The 19,428-nt window shown below is 43.0% G+C and overlaps 2 protein-coding genes across 3 annotated transcripts in view; one reads left to right on the forward strand and one right to left on the reverse strand.

The window, feature by feature from the left end:
• Window positions 1–19,428, forward strand: part of chlsn (cholesin) — a 129,552-nt gene that overhangs the window by 19,363 nt on the left and 90,761 nt on the right. The window lies entirely within an intron of this gene.
• gper1 (G protein-coupled estrogen receptor 1) lies at window positions 4,546–13,382 on the reverse strand. 2 transcript variants are annotated; one of them, XM_088612708.1, is made up of 2 exons: window positions 13,110–13,382; window positions 4,546–7,861 (listed from the first exon to the last, which is right to left on the reverse strand). In XM_088612708.1, exon 2 carries the CDS (start codon window positions 7,435–7,437, stop codon window positions 6,358–6,360), a length of 1,080 nt encoding a protein of 359 aa, XP_088468834.1. In that variant the 5' UTR covers window positions 7,438–7,861; window positions 13,110–13,382; the 3' UTR covers window positions 4,546–6,357. The 2 variants fall into 2 exon arrangements, with proteins under 2 accessions (XP_088468834.1, XP_088468833.1); XM_088612707.1 differs by having other exon boundaries at window positions 4,546–7,866.

Below are 19,428 nucleotides of genomic sequence, written 5' to 3' on the forward strand. Positions count from 1 at the left end.
AACCTCTTAACTTCTTTCTTTTCAGAGGTTTAGGGGTTCATTTTTCTGGCATTTTCTGTATGTATTTCACCTTTGGGCGTAGTACAGTGTAAGTGTCCCCAAGGCGGAGTATAAACTGGAATGGTCTCCATTGGTTAGAGTTTAAGATCTTAGCAGTGGCCATCAGGCTTCTTAGCTGTAATCTCTACCAGAGGCTTTTTACATCATTAACTAACTGATAGCACTGTGGCTGTCAAAGGACCTAAATGTGACAGCTGTTTGCTGTCCTTGTAGTTCTATTTTATTTTTTGCACTCTGGGAATTTGCATCATATAAAAGGTGATCAGTGATAACAAGTGGAGATTTTATTGAGATCTGAAGGGTGAGATGTATATAAATACAGATCTTTAATTAAGCTGTTAGTGTTGAAGGCTGCAGCTGAACCTCCCCTCAGGGCAGGTGGATTTCCCCTTAGTGAGGGGATGACATGTTCTGTTTGGGGGGTGTGGGGACAGGCGTCACCTGAGTTCAGGGATTGTGACTTTACTGTTAACAGTTCTCTAGCTTTTCACCTCCTTGCTTGTGTGGGTCCCTGTTTTGTAACAGTGCTGTTTTGTAGATAAGTGCTATTTATATAAAGTAACATAGAAATACGGAGAGAGTGGCATGGTGGTGCAGTAGGTAGAATTCCTGCCTTTCAGTGTTGTTGCCCTGCTTTCAATTCCTGGGGTTCTATCTGTGTGGAGTTTGTATGGTCTCCCCTTGTTCACGTGGGTTTCTTCCAGACGCTCTAGTCTCCTCCCACAGTACAAAGACATACTGGTAGATTAGTTGGCTTCTGTGAAAGCTGGCCCTGGTGTGAGTGTGTGTGAGCTTGTGTTTGTGTCCGTGTGTGTGCTGTGATGGACTGGCGTCCTGCCTTGTGCCCATTGCTTGCTGGGATAGACTCTGGATCCCCCACAGCCCTGCATTGAAGCAGTTAGAGAAGTGCTATCCATTAGCTCCAATAATAATGTACTTGCACATTTGTATATTCAAACTAAAGAAGTGCATAACAAAAGATTCTGTTGAAATGAACATCACTCTTCTATTCCAATGTTATTATGAAGCAGGACATTAAAGATGGTGTCTGATTTGCTTAGCACCTTAGGTGTTGCACAACAAACTTGCGAAACCAAAACTGTTTTGGCATCATCCCAGTGCTACATCAGCATCTCTCCAGTACCGATGCTGAAAAGTGGTCAAAAGTCCGATTTCTGTTTGTTTTACTGCATCGCTACTTATTTTCTCTCTTCACGCCTCATTCCCTGGGAATCAGGCTTATGGGTGCTTGTTTCATCTGCCTGTAAAAAATTCTACCCTTGCTTCTTGGGACTTCCTGGACAGCTAGTCAGTTTTACATGTGTCCTAAAGCATCTCGTTACCTTTTCTGATGGCTTGGCTCATTTTTAAGGATTTATAAAGATAAAAGATATCTTATACAAGATCTTGTTCTTGATGCAGAGACTAAAAAAGTGCTCAAGACTCTCTGCTTTTCTGGCATTCTGCTTTAGAGCAACAGCATGAGTGTTCCAATGAAGTAAGCAAATAAACTTAAAATGGCTGAGGATTAAAACAATTAAACTCAGAAGATAAATGACACCTATTTCAGTTCCTTAAAAGTGCTCTGTAATGGCAGAGTCTTGGAGTCCAGCTAACTAGATATACTGTAATGCTGTGACAACATAATAGAAGAGTCCCAGCTTAGTACAGAAAGTAGAAAGTCTGTGGCAAATGAAATTGTTTCCCTTCCCACATGTTTTCTCCTCTTCCCTTTGACAGCAGGAGCTGCTGCCGTGGTTCTGATCCGAATCGAGGCTCGGACAAACCTGTTCCTGGGTAACAGGGGAATCCATGCTTAACTTGTTCCTGTTCCTGTTGTCTGTGGAGTATTGCTGTGCTGGCAATATCATGAGCAAAGACTTTGATGAATAAGTGCTGTAGTTTTAGCAGACAACAGTTACTAACCTTATGAACTAAAGAGATTGATCCTTGTATAAATACAGACAGCCAGGGCTGATTTCTGCAGGCCTTTCCGTTTCTGGGTTGAGTCACTCCTGAGTCGATCCCTGCTGCTCACACTTGTGAGAGTCGTCCCAGGGACACCTTCACAGACGGAGACAAAAAGGGCCAGCGTCCCACTGTCCAGCAGCAGGGCTGTGCCTGACATGGCGTTCCGTCTCTCCCCCACTGTGATCGATCCCCTGTCTCCTTGGTGAGAGAAGGAAGGCTTCTATGGAACAGACCAGGAGCCAGCAAGCTCTGTGCAAGGTGTCATTGAGAAGAAAAGCCCCCATGGCCCTTGTTTTCAGTGTTCAGTGTTCTTTTCATCCCCACTTGTGTGCAGGGAGTTCAACCCGGTTCAGAGCTTTGCCCTTTTTTAGAAGATCGCAGTATAATACTGTGATCTGAGCTCTTCTGTGTAAAGGTGACTCTTCCATCAGCAGTGCTTGTTTAGTTTATGGGTGCAATTTGCTGCCTCTTTCTCTGTTGGATGTGGTTGTAAATAGCACAAGGATTTTAATACTTTAATGGCTTTGTTTTTCATTTAGGAAAAGACATTTCAGACTGTAATGAAACTGAAGTGCACGTAGTTTCCCCACAGTGTGCTAGCAAATATGGCCGTGTTTTTGTCTTGTGATCTGTTGATACATCAATGTCAAAGCCAGAATCATTCCTGTGTAACATTCCTGCCTGACAGCTGTTTTGTTTTAGTGCCTTTTTCACTCGCTATGAAAATTTGAAGGTTGGCAAATGTTGTCTGTTTTAACATTGTTTTATCCAGCTGTTAGGAGATGTCTTGGGTGGATCTGGCAATCATCATAGCAACTTTCAGTGCCTGTTTTTATGTGGTTATGTCATATGAGGATCTGTGTAACTGAACCACTGAATTGTCAATTCGGTCAATACAGAAAAATGCAGTAGCAAAATTGAGAGTCCACTTTTTGCTTCAGCTTTTAAGATCTTTCCATCTTTAGAAATTTCCTTTTGCCTTTCAACTTCCTCCAAAACATAGCTTTAAATTTTGTACAATTTACAAATAGAAAACCATGGTTGAAACAGTAACTGAACTATGTACAGTCATCTTTGTCTAGAGTGCATCTTCTGGGGTTTTGGAGGTTGCTAGGCGACATCCCGGTGGAGGGACCATGCTGGAGCATAGCTGACTGTGTTTCTGGGCTGGCGTTCACACAAGCCAGCAGACCAACCGGCGCGGGACTGAAATGGAAAATAGTGTTTTCTGAGAACGTAGCCAATAGGTGTATGTGCTGAGTTGTGAACATCCCTGCCCTGCCCCTCTTTTCCGTTGTTAAAATGGAGAAAAGCACATTAGAACAATCTTAAGTCCGAGGCAGTGCTTTGATCCTTAAGTATCTTGTATCATTCGCTTACTCTTTGTAATCAAAGTTGTGCATGGTTTTGTTGTCCTGTGTCAGAAGATCTTTCTCTGAGCAGGGAGTTTTTCTGCTCTGTTCCATTTATTTACTTAATAGCTGTGTGCAACTGAGTTTAGGTCTGTTATCCGAGTTCTACTACTACTGTGTTAGGCCGTTTTTTATTCTTTGCAGTTCAGTCGGCTTTGCCTTGTCAGCATGAGATATGGTGTAAAATCCTGCCAGGTTACCTTCAGGCTTGGCCACAGTGCTGCTTGAGTGAGGAGCTTTTCAAAGGATGCCCTTTGCTATGGAAACTCTTCCCCATCTCATTAGGCCATAGCACACAAAAACAGCTTGTGTGCAGTGTGTCACCTGAAAACCTTGATTCATTTCACTTAAGTGCTGAATCAGCCTGAAGGAATGGTGTGAGCATTTGTTATGCCCCAGCACAGTGCGATTTCAACAACTTAATGTGCTGAAGAAACAACAGCCGAAGGGGACTATTGTAAGGTTTTTCCTTTTTAGTGGAAGATCTGTGCTGCATTAAGAGTGGTAAAAAAAATAAACCAGAGGTCCTTGTTTTATCTGGGATCAATCTGACCAGTTCATAGTAAAAGGAATTAGCCAATTAGGTGGGAGAGTGATCTGTACATAGTGCCTCTATGGTTTCAGCCTTTATCAATGAAACAAAATAAAAAATGGGCTTACAGCTTGCTGTTCACTCTGGTGTTCTAGTTTAGCCCATCACTACAGAGGGTACTGCTTACCTCTGATTTACCTTTAAGGTGAATATCGTGCCAATATCAGAAAAACAAAGCCTGTGGCTTTCTGTGACCCGTTCTGTACCACTGACACTGAGGTATGTACTGTAAGTATGAGAATATATCTCGCACTGAAGGGTGCAGCCATCTGAACTTGAGAATTTTCCTTGGAAAGTCCTGTAGCTCTAGATGCTGTGTGAGATATTGAAGAGAGCACCCACGGTGTTTTGAACCAAGTAAATGTCCCACAGGTTAGGAGTCCCTCCCCTGAAACAACTCAAACACCAAGAAGCTAAGAAGCAGTTACTGCAGCAAACACCATTACTGAGCTTTTTTTCTAATGGATTTGTAGGTCATAACTCCTGTAGAAAACAGATCTGTTTGCACAATTTCTTACAAAATACATTGCTTTATTATTCTGAAAATTACCCTGCTTTTCATAGATCCTAGTGTGAGGGTGTTAAGAGAGAATACTCCGGGTTCTCCAGAGTCGTCGCCTTTGACATTTAAGTATACACCAGAAGATAGAAGTAATTGCATTATATTGCTCTTTTTCACGCAGTGGAGAATAACAGCCTAGCAACACTTTGCAGTTCAGCAATAGACCGTAAAGGCATCACAATGGTTTGTAATGAGAAAAGGATTAGTGGACTCAATCCTTTTCCTTTGTTCCCTGACCAGACGCACTCTGCACACATTGTCTTTAGAGTTTGTGAAATAAACTGTGTTAATACAAACCGATTCTGTTTTTATACTGCTGTGCGAAAGTCTTAAAAATTTAGAATTAATCTGCTCTTCACATTACGTTTTTCTGCCTTTAAGCAGAAACCCAATTCTGTTTTGATCTTGTAGGGAAATGGTAGCCATTTACCCCCATCATGATAAATCAGCATTTTGTAGCACAAAACGTAGTTTAACTTTGCATGTTTAGGTATGTTGGGTGGCTAATATCAGAATCTTTATCATGGATACTCTAAGAGTGGAATACTAACAGGGCTAATTGGGCTTTATTTTTTTAAATTTGAACAGATGTGGTATCGCACAAAATGGAGGCTCAGTAATGAGATCCCAAAACATCTCATTCTTCTTGAACGTATATGTATTTTTTTAGGTAAGACCATGCTTAGTCCGTTTGGAAAGCAAGGCTGTTTACTGATACAAAAAAAACTTACGATGCTTACAATGAAATAAAGCATTTCAGCATTTCTAGTTCAGTCCTTGTAGGATACTTTTACATATGACCTGAGATGTGACACTTGTCTAAGGAGGAGCAAATGAAATTAACGAGAAAGAGTGTCTGACAGTGAATCAGTCGTATTTTATTGCTAAATGTGATGGATTAGCTACCACACATTTCATATTGGGTATTCATTCATGCATAGTTTGATGATAATGTTTTTGAAGTTTCTTATCCACTTTAGTTAAAGATTGCTAAATGACAAACTCAGGTTTTTCCAAAGTAAGCTGTATTAGTGACTGTGAAATGTATTATAATAGAAAACATTGTTGGAGACTTTGAGTAAATTGCTGATGCTTATAACATATAATATTGCAACTACTGATTTTGTCTAAGATGTAAGACTTTCGCACAGCAGTGTATATGTATTGAAAAGAATAGCAGAGAAACAAGTAGTACCGGTGAAACACGTTTGCTTAAAAACAATTCCTTTTTCCGTATTGTTTTGTAATAAGCCACAAGAAAATTAAGGTTTAGGTGCAACTTCAACAAAACAAGTCAGCATCTAAAACAGTTTTCTTTTTGTACAGTAATGTTCTTCATCAGAAACAGTAGTGTTTAATAAATTCTTTAGTCAGAAAATCATAACACATGATATTTGTTTTTTTCCCTTAACCTGAATAAGCTGCTTGTTCAGCCCCAGAGCGTCTTTTTTTAAATTACTTTAAATAACAAAAAGAAAATACAGTGCTTCCTCTCGCCTGCTTTTTTTGGTTTTATGGCGTGTTCTCCCAAGGCCCTTGTCCTTTCTCAGTTCTTCCTCTTTCTGTTGTTTCTAGCAGTTATGAGAAGCTTATTTTCGGAAGTCATTGGGGTACATTAAGGATATCTCAATCCAAACTTCCTGCACTTTTCCAAGAGGGTTGTCCGTGCCTAGACTTGACGTGTTTGACCCCAGTGCCTCAGGTCATCTGCGCCACTCCAGCCTAAAAGCCTCCCAGGATCCTTTGAGGAGCTGCTGGTGTTAAACTTCAGACACTTCACTCCTGACGGGGATCTGTAAGTCCAAGGTGTGATGACAGAAACGATACAGCACGGACCAGCTGGCCTTCTGCTTGATGAACAACCTCAGCTTGTCCCTGAAAGTCTCTCCCAGGAAGCTGTAAATGATGGGGTTTAGGCAGCTGTTGGAGAAGGCCGCCAGGTTCACAATATGGCCCGTCAGCGGGTAGTCGTGCCTCAGCGTCTTGCCACTGCGCTGTGCAGGGTCTTCTGTGCCTTGGAGGAGCTGGATGCTGATGAAGACATTCTCGGGAAGCCAGCAGATGAAGAACACCAGGACTACCACCACAATCATGCGCAGGGCCTTCTGCCGCCTGGGCCAGAGGCCCCGGTGTTTCTGGGCCCTCATGAGGATGCGGACAATCAGCGAGTAGCAGAGGCCAATGATTGAGAAAGGAACCAGGAACCCTATGGTCACCTCTAGCCACTGGATCTCAAGGACATTGGCAAAACAGAAGTGGACCTCGCCGGTGTGCTGAGTCTGCACGATGGTGAAGGGGAGCAGGGTGGCCAGGATGGAGGCCATCCAGATGAGACTGCAGCTTAGCTTAGCGTGCTGCATTGTCCGCAGGGGGCTGCTGCTCATGGCGCTGGCCAGAGCCACGTACCTGTCGAAGCTCATCCAGGTCAGGAAGAAGATGCTGCTGTACATGTTGATCTGAAGGAAGAGGGACATGAAGGTGCAGAGGATGGCGATGTCGTAGTACTTCTCATTAAGGTTGAAGACCTCGATCAGGGAGTCCGCCACCAGGATGAGGTCGGCCACCGCCAGGTTGACAAAGTAGAGGTCAGGGATAGTCATCTTGTCCCGATGGTTAAGGTTGACAACCAAGATGAGGATGTTCCCGATGAAGCCGATGGGGAAGAGGAAAATGGTGTACAAACAGGAGAGGAAGAGGCTGATGATGTAGAACTGGTAGGTGTCATGGGTCTCCTCAGGCAAGTCCTGGAAGTCAGTTTTATTGCAGTCGTACGAAGTGTTCAGCTTCAGTGCTGTGCAGTTCCCATAAATGTGAAACAGTGTGGTCGCCTGCACTTCCATACTGCTTGTTACGTTTTTGGCTTTGGCTGCCCCGAATTACAGGTCACATGGCTTCTGATTGCAGCTACATCTTTCACACTTTTAAATCCCCTAGTGCACCACTTATGCCTATGACAAGGGTCTTGCCCGACGCAGAGTTTGCATTCTGGCATCAGACACTGCTCTGCCCCAGACAAGAGCTGACTGAATCCATTCTGACCAATAGTTTATCTCATAACAAAGGGACAGAAAGGGCTGGTGAAAAACTCCATTTTTTTTTATTCCACTCTTTGTAACTGTAAGTGAGTCAGATTGGTGCGATCCATTGCTTGTGACTTGGAGCTGCGGTTTTTATTTTATTTTCAGTTTTCCAGATGTTTTCTCTCCCAGTCCATTTGAATGTTAATTCACCGCTGTGCTGCTTTTGACGGCAGTGCTGTGACACCTGAGCTGGGGAGAAAAGGAAAAAAAAGTTATTACATTAAAAAAAAGATTAGGTGTACAGTGTCTGGTTTAAATTGCTTTGGCATTGTGGTCTTGGCCAGCTCTTACCACTCTTGTTTTTCAAACACTTCCTCTTTCTAGCCCCCCTGGCTGTTATCTAAACCTCAAAGCTGGATCTGCAGCTACAGTAGCTGTTCCAACCATCCAGAAGGCTTGCTGGCTTCGTGTCTCGTGGTCTATCGCACCACAGCAGATTTCAAGCATCCACCTGGAGTGGAAGCAGGGGGCAAAGTTGCGACCCCTCAAGTTTTGGAATTATCACAAAAATAATCCACTTTTTCACCGAACATCTTATTTTAAAACCATTGATAATATTCCAACTTATAGATTTTTCTTTACCTGGGGAATCTGGAGAGATAGGTCTGAGAATATGACTGGCCTCACTGAAGAGGTGAGAGTTAGCTAGAGTTTGTGAAAACAGTTCATGCATTATCTGCTGTCTTAAGTTGGTCAGTAAGACTTAGGAAGACCTGATGTATTTGCTGCTATATGCCATTGTCTTTCGTGGTAATGCTCGTGCTGAGCAATTTTTATTTCCTTTAGCTACTTCGATTTACCTTTTGAATTTGCTAACCAGCTTAACCAGAGACAGCGGGAGTCTCAAACTCCCAGCTGCCCAAACCTGGAGCTTCCTGATGATCAATTTTAAATGCCACTAGAGTCCAACCTTCCACTTTTGCCTACTGTTCATTGTCTCTGTCAGACATAACCTTGTCATCAGGACTAATACTTGTAGCATTTTGGCCTTTAGAATAGCCTGTCATGTGGTTACATTAGTGCTAAACTTCACAATTAATACTGATGCCGACATGTAAATTAAGACCCGCAGTCAACTCCAACTTTAAAAACCCCTTTTTCAAAGGGACTCATGTGCCCTAAGCGGTCTGATTAGATGCACCTGGTGTGTTAAGTGGCACTAAAGAAGGTTAAAATGCAAACCAGAATGTTAAACACATGCATTGAAGAGCAAGCTCAAAATCCTCTCCTGATCCTTTTGCACACCCTCTCACACTGGTCTAAGCGTGGTGATTATTAATCAGGCGCTGAAGTGATTTGAAACTTGTTAAAATGCAAGCTGACTTGTTAATTAGCTAAATGCGAATGGGCCGTCAGGACTGGGCGATGCGACGCGAGACAGCCTATATAAAGCCTGGCAGCGCAGGCTCTCTGTGCTTCAGCTGGGGCATGCAGCAGCAAGCCCAGCACTCCAGCTTCCAGACGTTAAAATGCTTTAGTGGCGCTTGAATGTCCTGTTTTGTTTGATGCAGATTTTGCTTCTGCTGTTGTATATTTGTTGAAAATCTTATACATCTGTGCTCCTATAAATGAATTGGTATCAATTTCTGTCTGTAGAAAGTCATGAAAGGATGTCTTTCTTGTGCGGCAGAAATTTGAGAGCTAGTTGTAATGATTTAAATTTTGTCCGTTTAGTCTTGGCTTTAAGTATGCATACATTACCTCACCTCAAGTGTTAGAGTAAATGTTGGGTATTTATCAGCATTTCCTGTTCCTTTTGGTAATTCATTTTATATGGCACATAAAAATAGCACCCTGCACATAGCTGAACCAGCTCAGCTATAAATAGGTAGCATACAGGTAAAAGACCATAATACTCGGTGACTTGCATAGTATTGCACTGTCTACAATTTGTGGATTTCAGGAGGAAAACAGTTGAGCGCTTTATTGCAAAAACAAAAGAAAAACATTGCATTGCTGGAGAGGTTAGACTTTTGCATTTATATAATCGAAAGAGTACCCTGTGGGTTATAAGAAAACGAAATAAAATAAATATACACAAAAATCTAATGAGATCTAATTAAGCATCATGGTTTGATATTTATTTAGAAGGTTTTAAAATAGTGGGTTTTTAAGAATCGGCACTCATTAATTCATTAATTCAAATGCATAAAAAGTGTATAGACCCTCAGTATGAGAATGGGCTTTCTAATTGGGCACACTGATTCAGAACTTTAGGTAGCAGCAAAACTTCCTAGGTAATGAAAATGTTAGTAGTAACCAGTCGTTATGAGCAGGAAATGTTTCAAAACATAATGAGTGACTGGTTTGTTTCTACTTTAACGTGCATTGATTGCCACAAGCTGAGAAACTTTTTTTAATATATTGGAGCTTTGCATTAATTAAAAATGTAATCACTTTGAGCACACAGAACTTTGAGCAGGCAGGCTCCCTTCCCCTAGCCTTTTAATTTTCCACGGAAAACTGGCGTTGCATTATTTATGATTCCCAGCTGATCTGGCTTCTCCACGATGAAGATCAGTCTGCGGCCAACGCTGCAAATGCATTTTAATCCTGGGGTAATATTAGAAGCCTTAATCTAAAAAAAAAAAAACTTCCTTGGTGCAATAACCCTTTCTGTTAATAATTGTACTGTAATGAAGTTGGTGCTCCAGCACTGCATTAGGTCTAACAGTCCTGTGGAACACAAGCATGAGGCGTTCTGCCTGCCGACATCAAAGTGAATGGGAGAAGGCCGATTGCGCTCTCGGTAATTACTGTGACCTTTCACGGCTGGGGTGAGAGCTTGCTGGATTTGCAGACCATCTCAACGTACGGGAAGGGACCGAAGAGCTGCCAGCAGACGTCCAAAATCCAAAAGATTTGCTTTGGAAACTGACGGAGATGAATGGCAGAAGTGCAGAAGAAAGGCACGAGCAAGACAGGCCGTTTGTGTTTTGACCAGTCTGTCACTGGGGCTCATTGTGCAGGAGTCCTCTGCAGTAACATCGGCGTGCTTTCAGTGTGGGATGCTGCGATCCTGAATAAACGAGGTGTAGGTACTCGCAGACTTCCAGAAACTCTGCTCTCCTCACAACAATTATTAGATATCTTGCACAACAATACATGGCTTAATTTCCAATTACTATGTATTGGATGTGTGCTGTAATGAATATCTTTTGGTAATATGAAAGATGTACATTTCTTGCTTTGGGGTATCATTCTTAAGAACTAGTAGTTTAATCAGCTTGAAAAATTGCAACAGCTTAACGACAATGGAACAAGTAAAGGTTTATTCTGTGCTGAAAGGAAAACAGACACAGCTTGTGGAACCTTGTTCAGGTGTGATGAAGAAGACACCTGAAGAAGGCTCCACAGCCAAAATTTGATCTCCTTTCTTTTCCTTCCAGCATGGAATAAACCTTTACCTGTTCCTTTGCAGCCTGCGCAAGCTGACGCAGCTACCTACTTGAACAGCTTGATGGCTCTCAGTGCTCATAGTGTCACTCCTAGTTGTGTCCAAGATTTCTGAAGACCTTTCACAACAGAGTATCTATATGTAGGTTTGTGTGTGTCAGTGTTCCTGACCATTCAGTCAGTTGATGTAAAACCTTCAGGCTAGTAATCCAGACTGACGTCTTTTTAATTTCTGATGAATCACAATAAACTTGCACAAATTCCCAAACCTAATAAACATTAAGAAAAACCTAATTCCAATAACTGCTTTAATAATATATAATTGTTTTTGCACCTCTACTCTGCGCCTCTTGGCAGTGGCTCTGCTCAGTGGGCACCCGTGCTGATGGGCTTGTGCCGGCAGACGTGGCACCTCTGATGGTGGCCATTTGCTGGTAGAAACCCAGCACTGTGTGACCCAGACTGCAAGAGAGCACCCAAAGGGGCCTCTTCAGAGAACAACCAACTTCCCCTGATCTGGAAGCTTTATAATGAATCAAACAAGATAATGAAGCAACCTGACATGAGGCAAAATATTTGAGAATGAGAATAGTTTTTTTTTTCCCCCTCGCGGCCCCTTTTTTTCCATGAAAAAGTTTGGTAGTGCTATTATCTTTCTGGTCGGCAGAGAGATATTGTTGCTGCACTTTGGGGTGACAGTGGGGATAGGTAGCTCGGCACGCTGAAGCAGGAAAGAAAAAAAGAAGGAAATGTACTTGTGCAGTGTGACTGTTGGATGAGTTTACATAAAGAAGGTAAAATATCCATTTTAAAATAAACAAGTCTCTTGCTGTTTTTTTCAGACTGGATATTAGTTTTCATATTCCTGTACCCTGCCATTTGCTTTCCTGGATTGAAGCTCAAGAAATCTGTTTTGTGACTCGGCTAAATGAACATGCAAAGACACTGTAAACGTGCTTTGGCATATTCTCATCAACACTTGCTCCGTTTATCGTGAGGACCGTTCACAAGTAAGGTGTATTTTCAAGCCTGAATGTTTAATTTTCGTACGTCCTGCTTTTGCCGAGACCATTGTCTTAGCGACCTTAGTAAACCATATTACGCTCATCTGCAAAGGATCTGATCATCAGTTGTTGTGAGAAGGTGTCTGCTGAGCCTCATCAGTCATGCAGTAAAAGAAAGCTTTCCTGTGTACTGGAGAATGAAGCGCTAAGATGACATGCAGGTCCACGTTAAAAGCTACAGAACTCAAGTCTAAATTTCCCAGACGCTTATAAGAGATGCAATGGAGTTTCTGACAGAGGGAGGCTGTGGAGCTTCAGCCGAGAAATGACAAGATTCCTTAAAAAAAGTAAGTGTATACTACCAAAGCACACAAGCACGCACATAACTGAGCAATATCTTGCCCTAGTCCTAAAGCCAGGGTCAGGCCATCTCGCGGCTGTGTGTGGCGAGACCCCGGTCTCTGGGAAGAGTGAGCCTGTAGCCTGCGCTGCTCAGCCCAGGTGCCTGTAGAGCTCAGTGGCTGCTGGTACCAGAGGACTTGAATTATGCATGGTCTCGCTCTCTATGACCAACTAAATTCGTGGTACAGAAATTCCCACTGGGATGCTTTCTTTTGTTCGAACCAGCCAGACGCTTCTTGTCCCAGTTTTTGTTTTAAATCCCTTTGTCGATTTATGCCACGGTGTCCTCAGATTTCTTTCTAAGGTTCTTTAAACATGAGCCTTTGTCAGCAAGAGACCCAGTTATTTTCGGAGAACCGCATGTGTGATATTCCTTTCCTTTCAGCTAGACTGGCGGCTGCTCTTTATTTTAAATTCAGCACCGTGCTACTTGGAGGATCACCTTCCCAAGGTAACAGTACGCCTGCCAGCTTAAGCAAAGCCAAGATCGGACCACTTTAGGCAAAGCGATTGTATTGCTGAAGTTTTTGGGCTGATGCTGACAATGATGCTTTCTTTGTTTTACATTAGAGAAAAAAGACATCTGCAAGATTCAAACGCGATCTTGGCCGAGTGAAAGAATGGACTTACTTTTCTGGTGAAGGCTTGTTGCTCATTCTGTCTGCTTCTCCGGGGCAGAAGAAACTGCTGAGCCGCGAAGTAGTCCCCATCTCCGCGCTCGCCAGCGCTGTGGAGCACTTTGAGCTGCTGAGGTAGTGCAGTCGCCTGCTCCTCTGAACGCCACCTGCTGTTCAGCCCAGCCGAGGAGAGAGAGAGAGCCGTCCATAAGCAGCAAATCACAAAATGTGCTTGCTCCCGGTGCTAGCCTCCCCTCCCCACCGCCTCCTCCACCTCCCTCAGTCACCGTGGAAACTTCCCCACAGCTGAGCCGTGCCAGGACTCTGTCTAAGCACTGCTCTGTCCAGGGTTCGCCCTCCACAGTCAAACTTTCAATGAATGTCCCAGATTTCGCTTGGCATCAGGGGCTGTACAGACTGGGGGACGCTTTGTGGTTTGTTTCCTAGCCGTTTGTGCCTTGAAACCCCTGAGCTCTTCGTTGTTAAGAACTCATTTCCCTAGGATTAAAGCAGTGCTCTGCCAAGACTGTGGAAAAGGCTCCTGGAACAAACGTGAAGCACAGTTTCTTTTTTTAACTTTTTATTTAACAATGAAAAGATTTACAAATACAACATATACAAAGTAAAATAATGAACTGCTTTCACCGTTATTATTTTTATATATTATTAATTATTTTCATTGTGAGAGCATAGATCGAAGGTTACATCTAGAAATATAATCAGCAAAGACACGACAAGTAACCAACAATCTAGATGAAAGACTGCTTCATGCTCTTTCACAGTGAAGTACAGTTTCTCAAAGCCTTTCAGGACTGTCAGTGCTTGCAGATTTCTAATTTCTACATGCAGCAGGCATTAAGCACTTTTCCATTATTGGTAATACTGCAGAAAATGGAAAAAAAAAGATTAGATATTACATTGTGGTAAAGCTAGTAACTTTTTTTTTTGTTAACAAAAGTCATTCAATTTTTAGAATGTCTTCAGCTCTGTTATGCTTCTAAACTTTTCATGTTTCCATGTTCTGACTGAGGGAATTTTGTTCCGTTTTTAGAAAACCGTTTTCAAGTAGTGCTGTGTTATGTTTGAGCTAGATGCCTCCCACCGGTTATAAAATTTCCTGAATGCATTTTATGAAAAGAATTGTGCTCTTCCTAATGCTTCATGGGTAAAACTGGACGTGTGATATAACCAGGACTGTCTTGACTGGCAGAGAAGAGCAGTAAATGGAAACGCTGCAGGCTGCTCCTTGCCTTGACTTTCCTGTGTAGGAGGGTGTTCAAAGGACCCGCCTGACTCCTGCATTGTTCGCAGAACAATGAGAGAAGGCCATTTGGTTAATAAGCTCTAGCTTTGCTTCTGTAGAGCCAGCACTGTTTCTGTTGTTTTGCGTGATGAGTTTTCAGGTATTTTGCCCCCACCTGTCTCGGTGGATCAATGACATTTCCGCAAAGAAGGAAAGCGAGCTGCTAATTTTCAGGCTCACTGCAGCGTCACATCGGAGGCTCGTTCGTTTGCAGTACAGCCCACGTTTCAGGGGCAAAGGCATCTTCCTTTTGAGACGAGCGTACGCCTCCTGTCTGCTGACGGAGCCTGGCTGGTCCAGGGGCTTGAGCGAACATGCGCTCACACAGCAGCACCGCGGTCTCTGTGGGGTCCTTCATAATTAACCTCTTTATTTTTCACCCCAGGGGAAGAATACATTTGTCAGTTCACACTGTGCTAAACAGTTCCTGCTAAATGTCCCTTCTCCTTTCTAAACGGCCTGTACTCCTGGAAGTATTCCTCATGAGAATTTCACCAGTGCTGTCAATTTCAATGTGGTCTATCAGGTATCGTTTTGCTAGCTAGCAGCTATATCACCCTGAACTCACAACTGACCACCCACTGCAACCCAGCAGGTGTGAGCCTGGTCAGTATCTGGATGGGAGACCTCGTGGGAAAAACTAAGGTTAATGCTGGAAGAGGTGTTACTGGGACCAGTCGGGGGAGCTCACCCTGCAGTATGTGTGGTTCCTAATTCTCCAGTATAGTGACGGGGACGAAAAGGTGGTGTTCTTTGTGAATCTGAGGTGCTGACTCTCTGTGGTAATTAAAAATCCCAGGGTGTTTCCTGAGAAGAATAGGGGTGTTACTTAATTTCCCAAATTGGTTTTTACCAATCATGGTCTCCTAATAATCCCCATCTCTGAACTGGCTTCATCACTCTGTTCTCCTACTCACTGATAGCTGCTGTGTGGTGAGTGTACTGGTGCACTATGGCTGCCCCTACCTTACTGTAAAAAAGGCATCCATCCTTTGGATGAGATGTAAAGCTGAGGTCCTGACTCTCAGTGGTTATTAAAAACACCAGGGTGTTTCTTGAGAAGAGTAGGGGTGTTACCCTGGTGTCCTGGCCAAATTTCCTATTGGCCTTTACCAATCATGGCCTCCTAATAATCCCCATGTCTGATTTGGCTTCATCAATCTGTTCTCCTCCCAACCGATAGCTGGTGTGTGGCGCCTTTGGCTGCCGTCGCATCTACCAGTAGGGGCTACACATTGGTGGTGATGGAAGGGAGTCCCCATTATTTTTAAAGTTCTTTGAGTGGAGTATCCAGAAAAGTGCTAAATAAGTGTGAGGAGTATTTGGCATATTTACCATTAAGTGACTTCTTGGGGAAGCGAAACTGCACGGGTGTCTGGTGCAGACAAGGGCAGCCAAATACATCTTTCAGATGTGAAGCAGAGCTTTGCTATAATTTGATCACAGTGGCTATGTAAGAAATGGTATCAGACTAGATTTAAGTTAAAACTTATTTTCGCAAGCATTGCTCGATAGTCGTCTTCTTAATGCTATTAGGCATTTCCTTTGCAATTTGTCTGTATACTGTGCATGTTAAGATACAGTATGCATAAATATACCATGCTATCTGCATCTATCTATGCCTTGTCCAAGTGATCAGATGGCAAATGAGCTCTGCGGGATGGATTGCTCATATTTCCAGAACGTGTGATTAATGAGTGCTTGCCCACGTTCCATTAAGAGATTTGTGAATAGTGCAGTGCCTGTAGTTCGGTGCATACTGTAATGAGCCTTTGCCATGCCTGGGGAAGCAGGAAATAAAAGGCAGGTTTTAGACAATAAAACTAGTTTATGTACTGTATACCATAAACATGGAGCCAGATTTAAATAAAAAAACAGCGATTTGTGAGCTGTAAATCACGAATTAGCAAAATCCCACTTGCTGGTAACTCAAGATGGTAGTTGCACTGTTTTTTTCAGAAATGGTTAGGAAATCTTTATGGGGGGGATGGGGGTGCTAAAATCATTTAGTGGAAGCTCCTTTGTATCTCCTCCACTAAAGGCATGTAATCTAGAGTCCTGCTCTGTGATTTTTATAATTGTTGTTATCTATTTGCATACAGTGAGTCATAAAATACAATGAGTCATTAAAAAACATCCTTTTTTTTGGAGGTGGGTACAGGCTTTTGAATTCCAACAGGAATAATGTTTGCTTCTGTCCACGGTGATTATTATGTGGTGAAGTGGAGGGCTGTGACGAGTCTCGAAACCATGTGTGTGTCTATAATTGTGTCCTAACGAGGCCCCAGGGGACGCCAGCTCTAGGTTTCAGAGATCCCAGTGGAGGGAGAGAGGATGGGCAGCTCTCTGCAAGCAGCTCCTGTCCTTTCTACCTTTCTGCCCCAGTGGGTCCTGCAGCCCGGAGCTGGAACAGCCATGGGTGTGCTGTGGCGCACAGGACACACAGGGTTTGTCAGGAAGGCTGCATGCTTTGAGTGCACCCCCACTTTCCAGAGGCGGGGCTGCTGGGGCTCCTCCCCCCTTCAGTCTCCCCATTAGGGGTCTCCCTTACAGGGCGCAGAACGTGTTTTTGTGTTTAGAGATAGCTTGAATTATTCCCATAATGGGCCAAGATGAAGGTGCGCCACTCTGTCGGCTCCAGGCTGCTGCACGGTCTCCAGGCCCATCTGCTTTAGATCACAGATGATACATTACACTAAAACAAGCCAGCGGTCACATCCGAGACCTGCCTAGGAGTCTGCAGCAATCTCATCACTGACAGTCACTCAAGCTCCTCGATTGTCATTTCATGTGTTGGCATTTAGGAAGGCGGTTCTTTACTTAGTTGATATTGATTTCCAATCAATTTAATTTTGATTAAAATTGATTGGAAATTGATTAGTTGTGCTCGAGCACCCATTTCAAACATGTTTATACCGGATTCCCCCCTGCCCCCATCACACCTTTTCCTGGACACTGCTGAGTGTCAGTATTTTGTGGTAAGTCCTCTTTCCTGGGGAACTTTAAGCAAAGCCTTCTGAATTCAAAATTTGCCATATCTGATGTCCAGTGTGTACCTTTTACTGTTGGTGCTTGTTCAAAGAACTTAGTTTATCAGACAAGAACTACCTTTTAGACCTCTATGCTATTTCCATAGACATTATCCATGTGTAGATGATCCTCTAGTTCAGTGGTTCTCAAACTGTGGTACGCATACCGGCAGTGGTACGTGGAGTGCCACCAGGTGGTACGCCAAATGACCCTGGAACTGTGTCGTGTGCGCTGAAAAATCGGGACGGGTTTTCATATTTTGGATTTTAATACGTGTCGAATACGCAGCCTACGTACTGCGATACAGTGCGCGCTAATGCTTCAGTGGACACAAGAGATACTCTGTAATTCTATACCACTCTATAGGAATGCATGCTACGGATGCAAGTGACCAATTGTATTTAAAAAAAGCTTCTGTATCTCCAGCAAATAGGGAGGAAGGAGAATGTGTGTGATTTTGGAACAATCCCAACGTTGTAAACACAGGAATGCATAGAAATACGTGGTACGAACGCAGGTAATCTTGTGAGCACACGAAAGCGTGATAACGGAAAAATATTTAAGAACTATTCTAATTTGAGAAAAATACACCAAGCATCTCTGTGTTTCGCTCCCATGCGCATGAAATAAAAACTTTAAATAAATACGGAAATGCGGAAAAATGTAAGCTTGCGGATTGCTAAAGCAGGTAAGCTACACTATTTTTGAAGAACCTTATTTACCGTTGGCAAAAGAGCTGACACGTATTAAGTGTCGAGAAAAAGCTGCTAAACAGCTCAACCTGCTGCCCCCCTCCCCCTGAAAGACACAGTCATTCATAGAATTATTGAAATGAAGGATTATATCAAAAGTACACCGATAGAGCGCGTTAAGATGAGCAGATGTTTTTCACTGCAATTAGATGAGTCTGTAGTCGATTTGGCCAATTTGCTCGTTTACGTTAGATACGAGTTTGAGGGCATGTCCCATGAAGACTTTCTGTTCTGTAAACCGCTACGAACAGGAACTACAGGAGAGCACATATTTCAGCTTCTGAATGAATTTATTGAAGAGAATGGCATCAACTGGATAAAATGCGTCTGAGTTTGTACAGACGGTGCTAAAGCAATGACAAGCCGACATAACGGTGTAGTTGCACGAATTAGAGAGGTTGCTCCAGAAATTAATGTACGCATTACAACATCCACCGCGAGACATTTGCCGTCAAGAAAATGCTTGACAATTTAATATCTGTTAGACTCGGTTGTGAATTGTATCAAGGCTCGAAAAATTAATTCACATCTGCTTTGCTCAACTAAACAGGCTCACCCCTCTCACTGAAATGGTGCTTTTTTTATTAGTTGTTGTTAATGTTTTTTTTTCTGTAAAACACTTTGAGAAGCCACCTTTAAAGGCGCTATATCAAATAAAGTTTATTATTATAATATTTATTATATGTATGTGTGAGTGTGTGTGCACGCGCGCTCATGTTGGTCACTGAGAATTTCTGGGGTTCCTATGAGATGATGACTTGTAGGTGGTACTTGGATACTTTGGTTGGATTAGGGGTGGTACTTGGTCCAAAAAGTTTGAGAACCACTGGTCTAGTTCTTTACTTTACCCTGCATGGAGCAGAAGTCAGACTTATTGGTCAGTCAATTACATGGTTCAGTTTCTCACCCTTTTTATGGACTGCAACTGCACCAGCTACTCTCCAGTCCTTGGGTGCAACTGCTGTCTTCAGGGGCTGCTGGAAGAGTTGCATCAATGGCTTCTGAATAATGTCATTTTTTTAGTATAATTGGAAAGACAGCATCGGGCCCTGGGGTTTATTAATCTTGAATACTTCCAGTACCTGAAACTCTTCACCGGTATAGAACTTTGTCATTCCTGTGCATGAGGCATGTTGTTGGTTTCTTCCTGGGTGAACACCTACAGTAAGTGAACTGCTTGTTTAGTATATTAACCAATTCCCTTTCATTGTCACAAAGTCTACCATTCCTGTCCTGGGTATATTTTA

This window comes from Lepisosteus platostomus, chromosome 19 (genome assembly GCF_059453375.1).
Source record: "Lepisosteus platostomus isolate fLepPlt1 chromosome 19, fLepPlt1.hap1, whole genome shotgun sequence".
Lineage (NCBI taxonomy): Eukaryota > Metazoa > Chordata > Actinopteri > Semionotiformes > Lepisosteidae > Lepisosteus > Lepisosteus platostomus.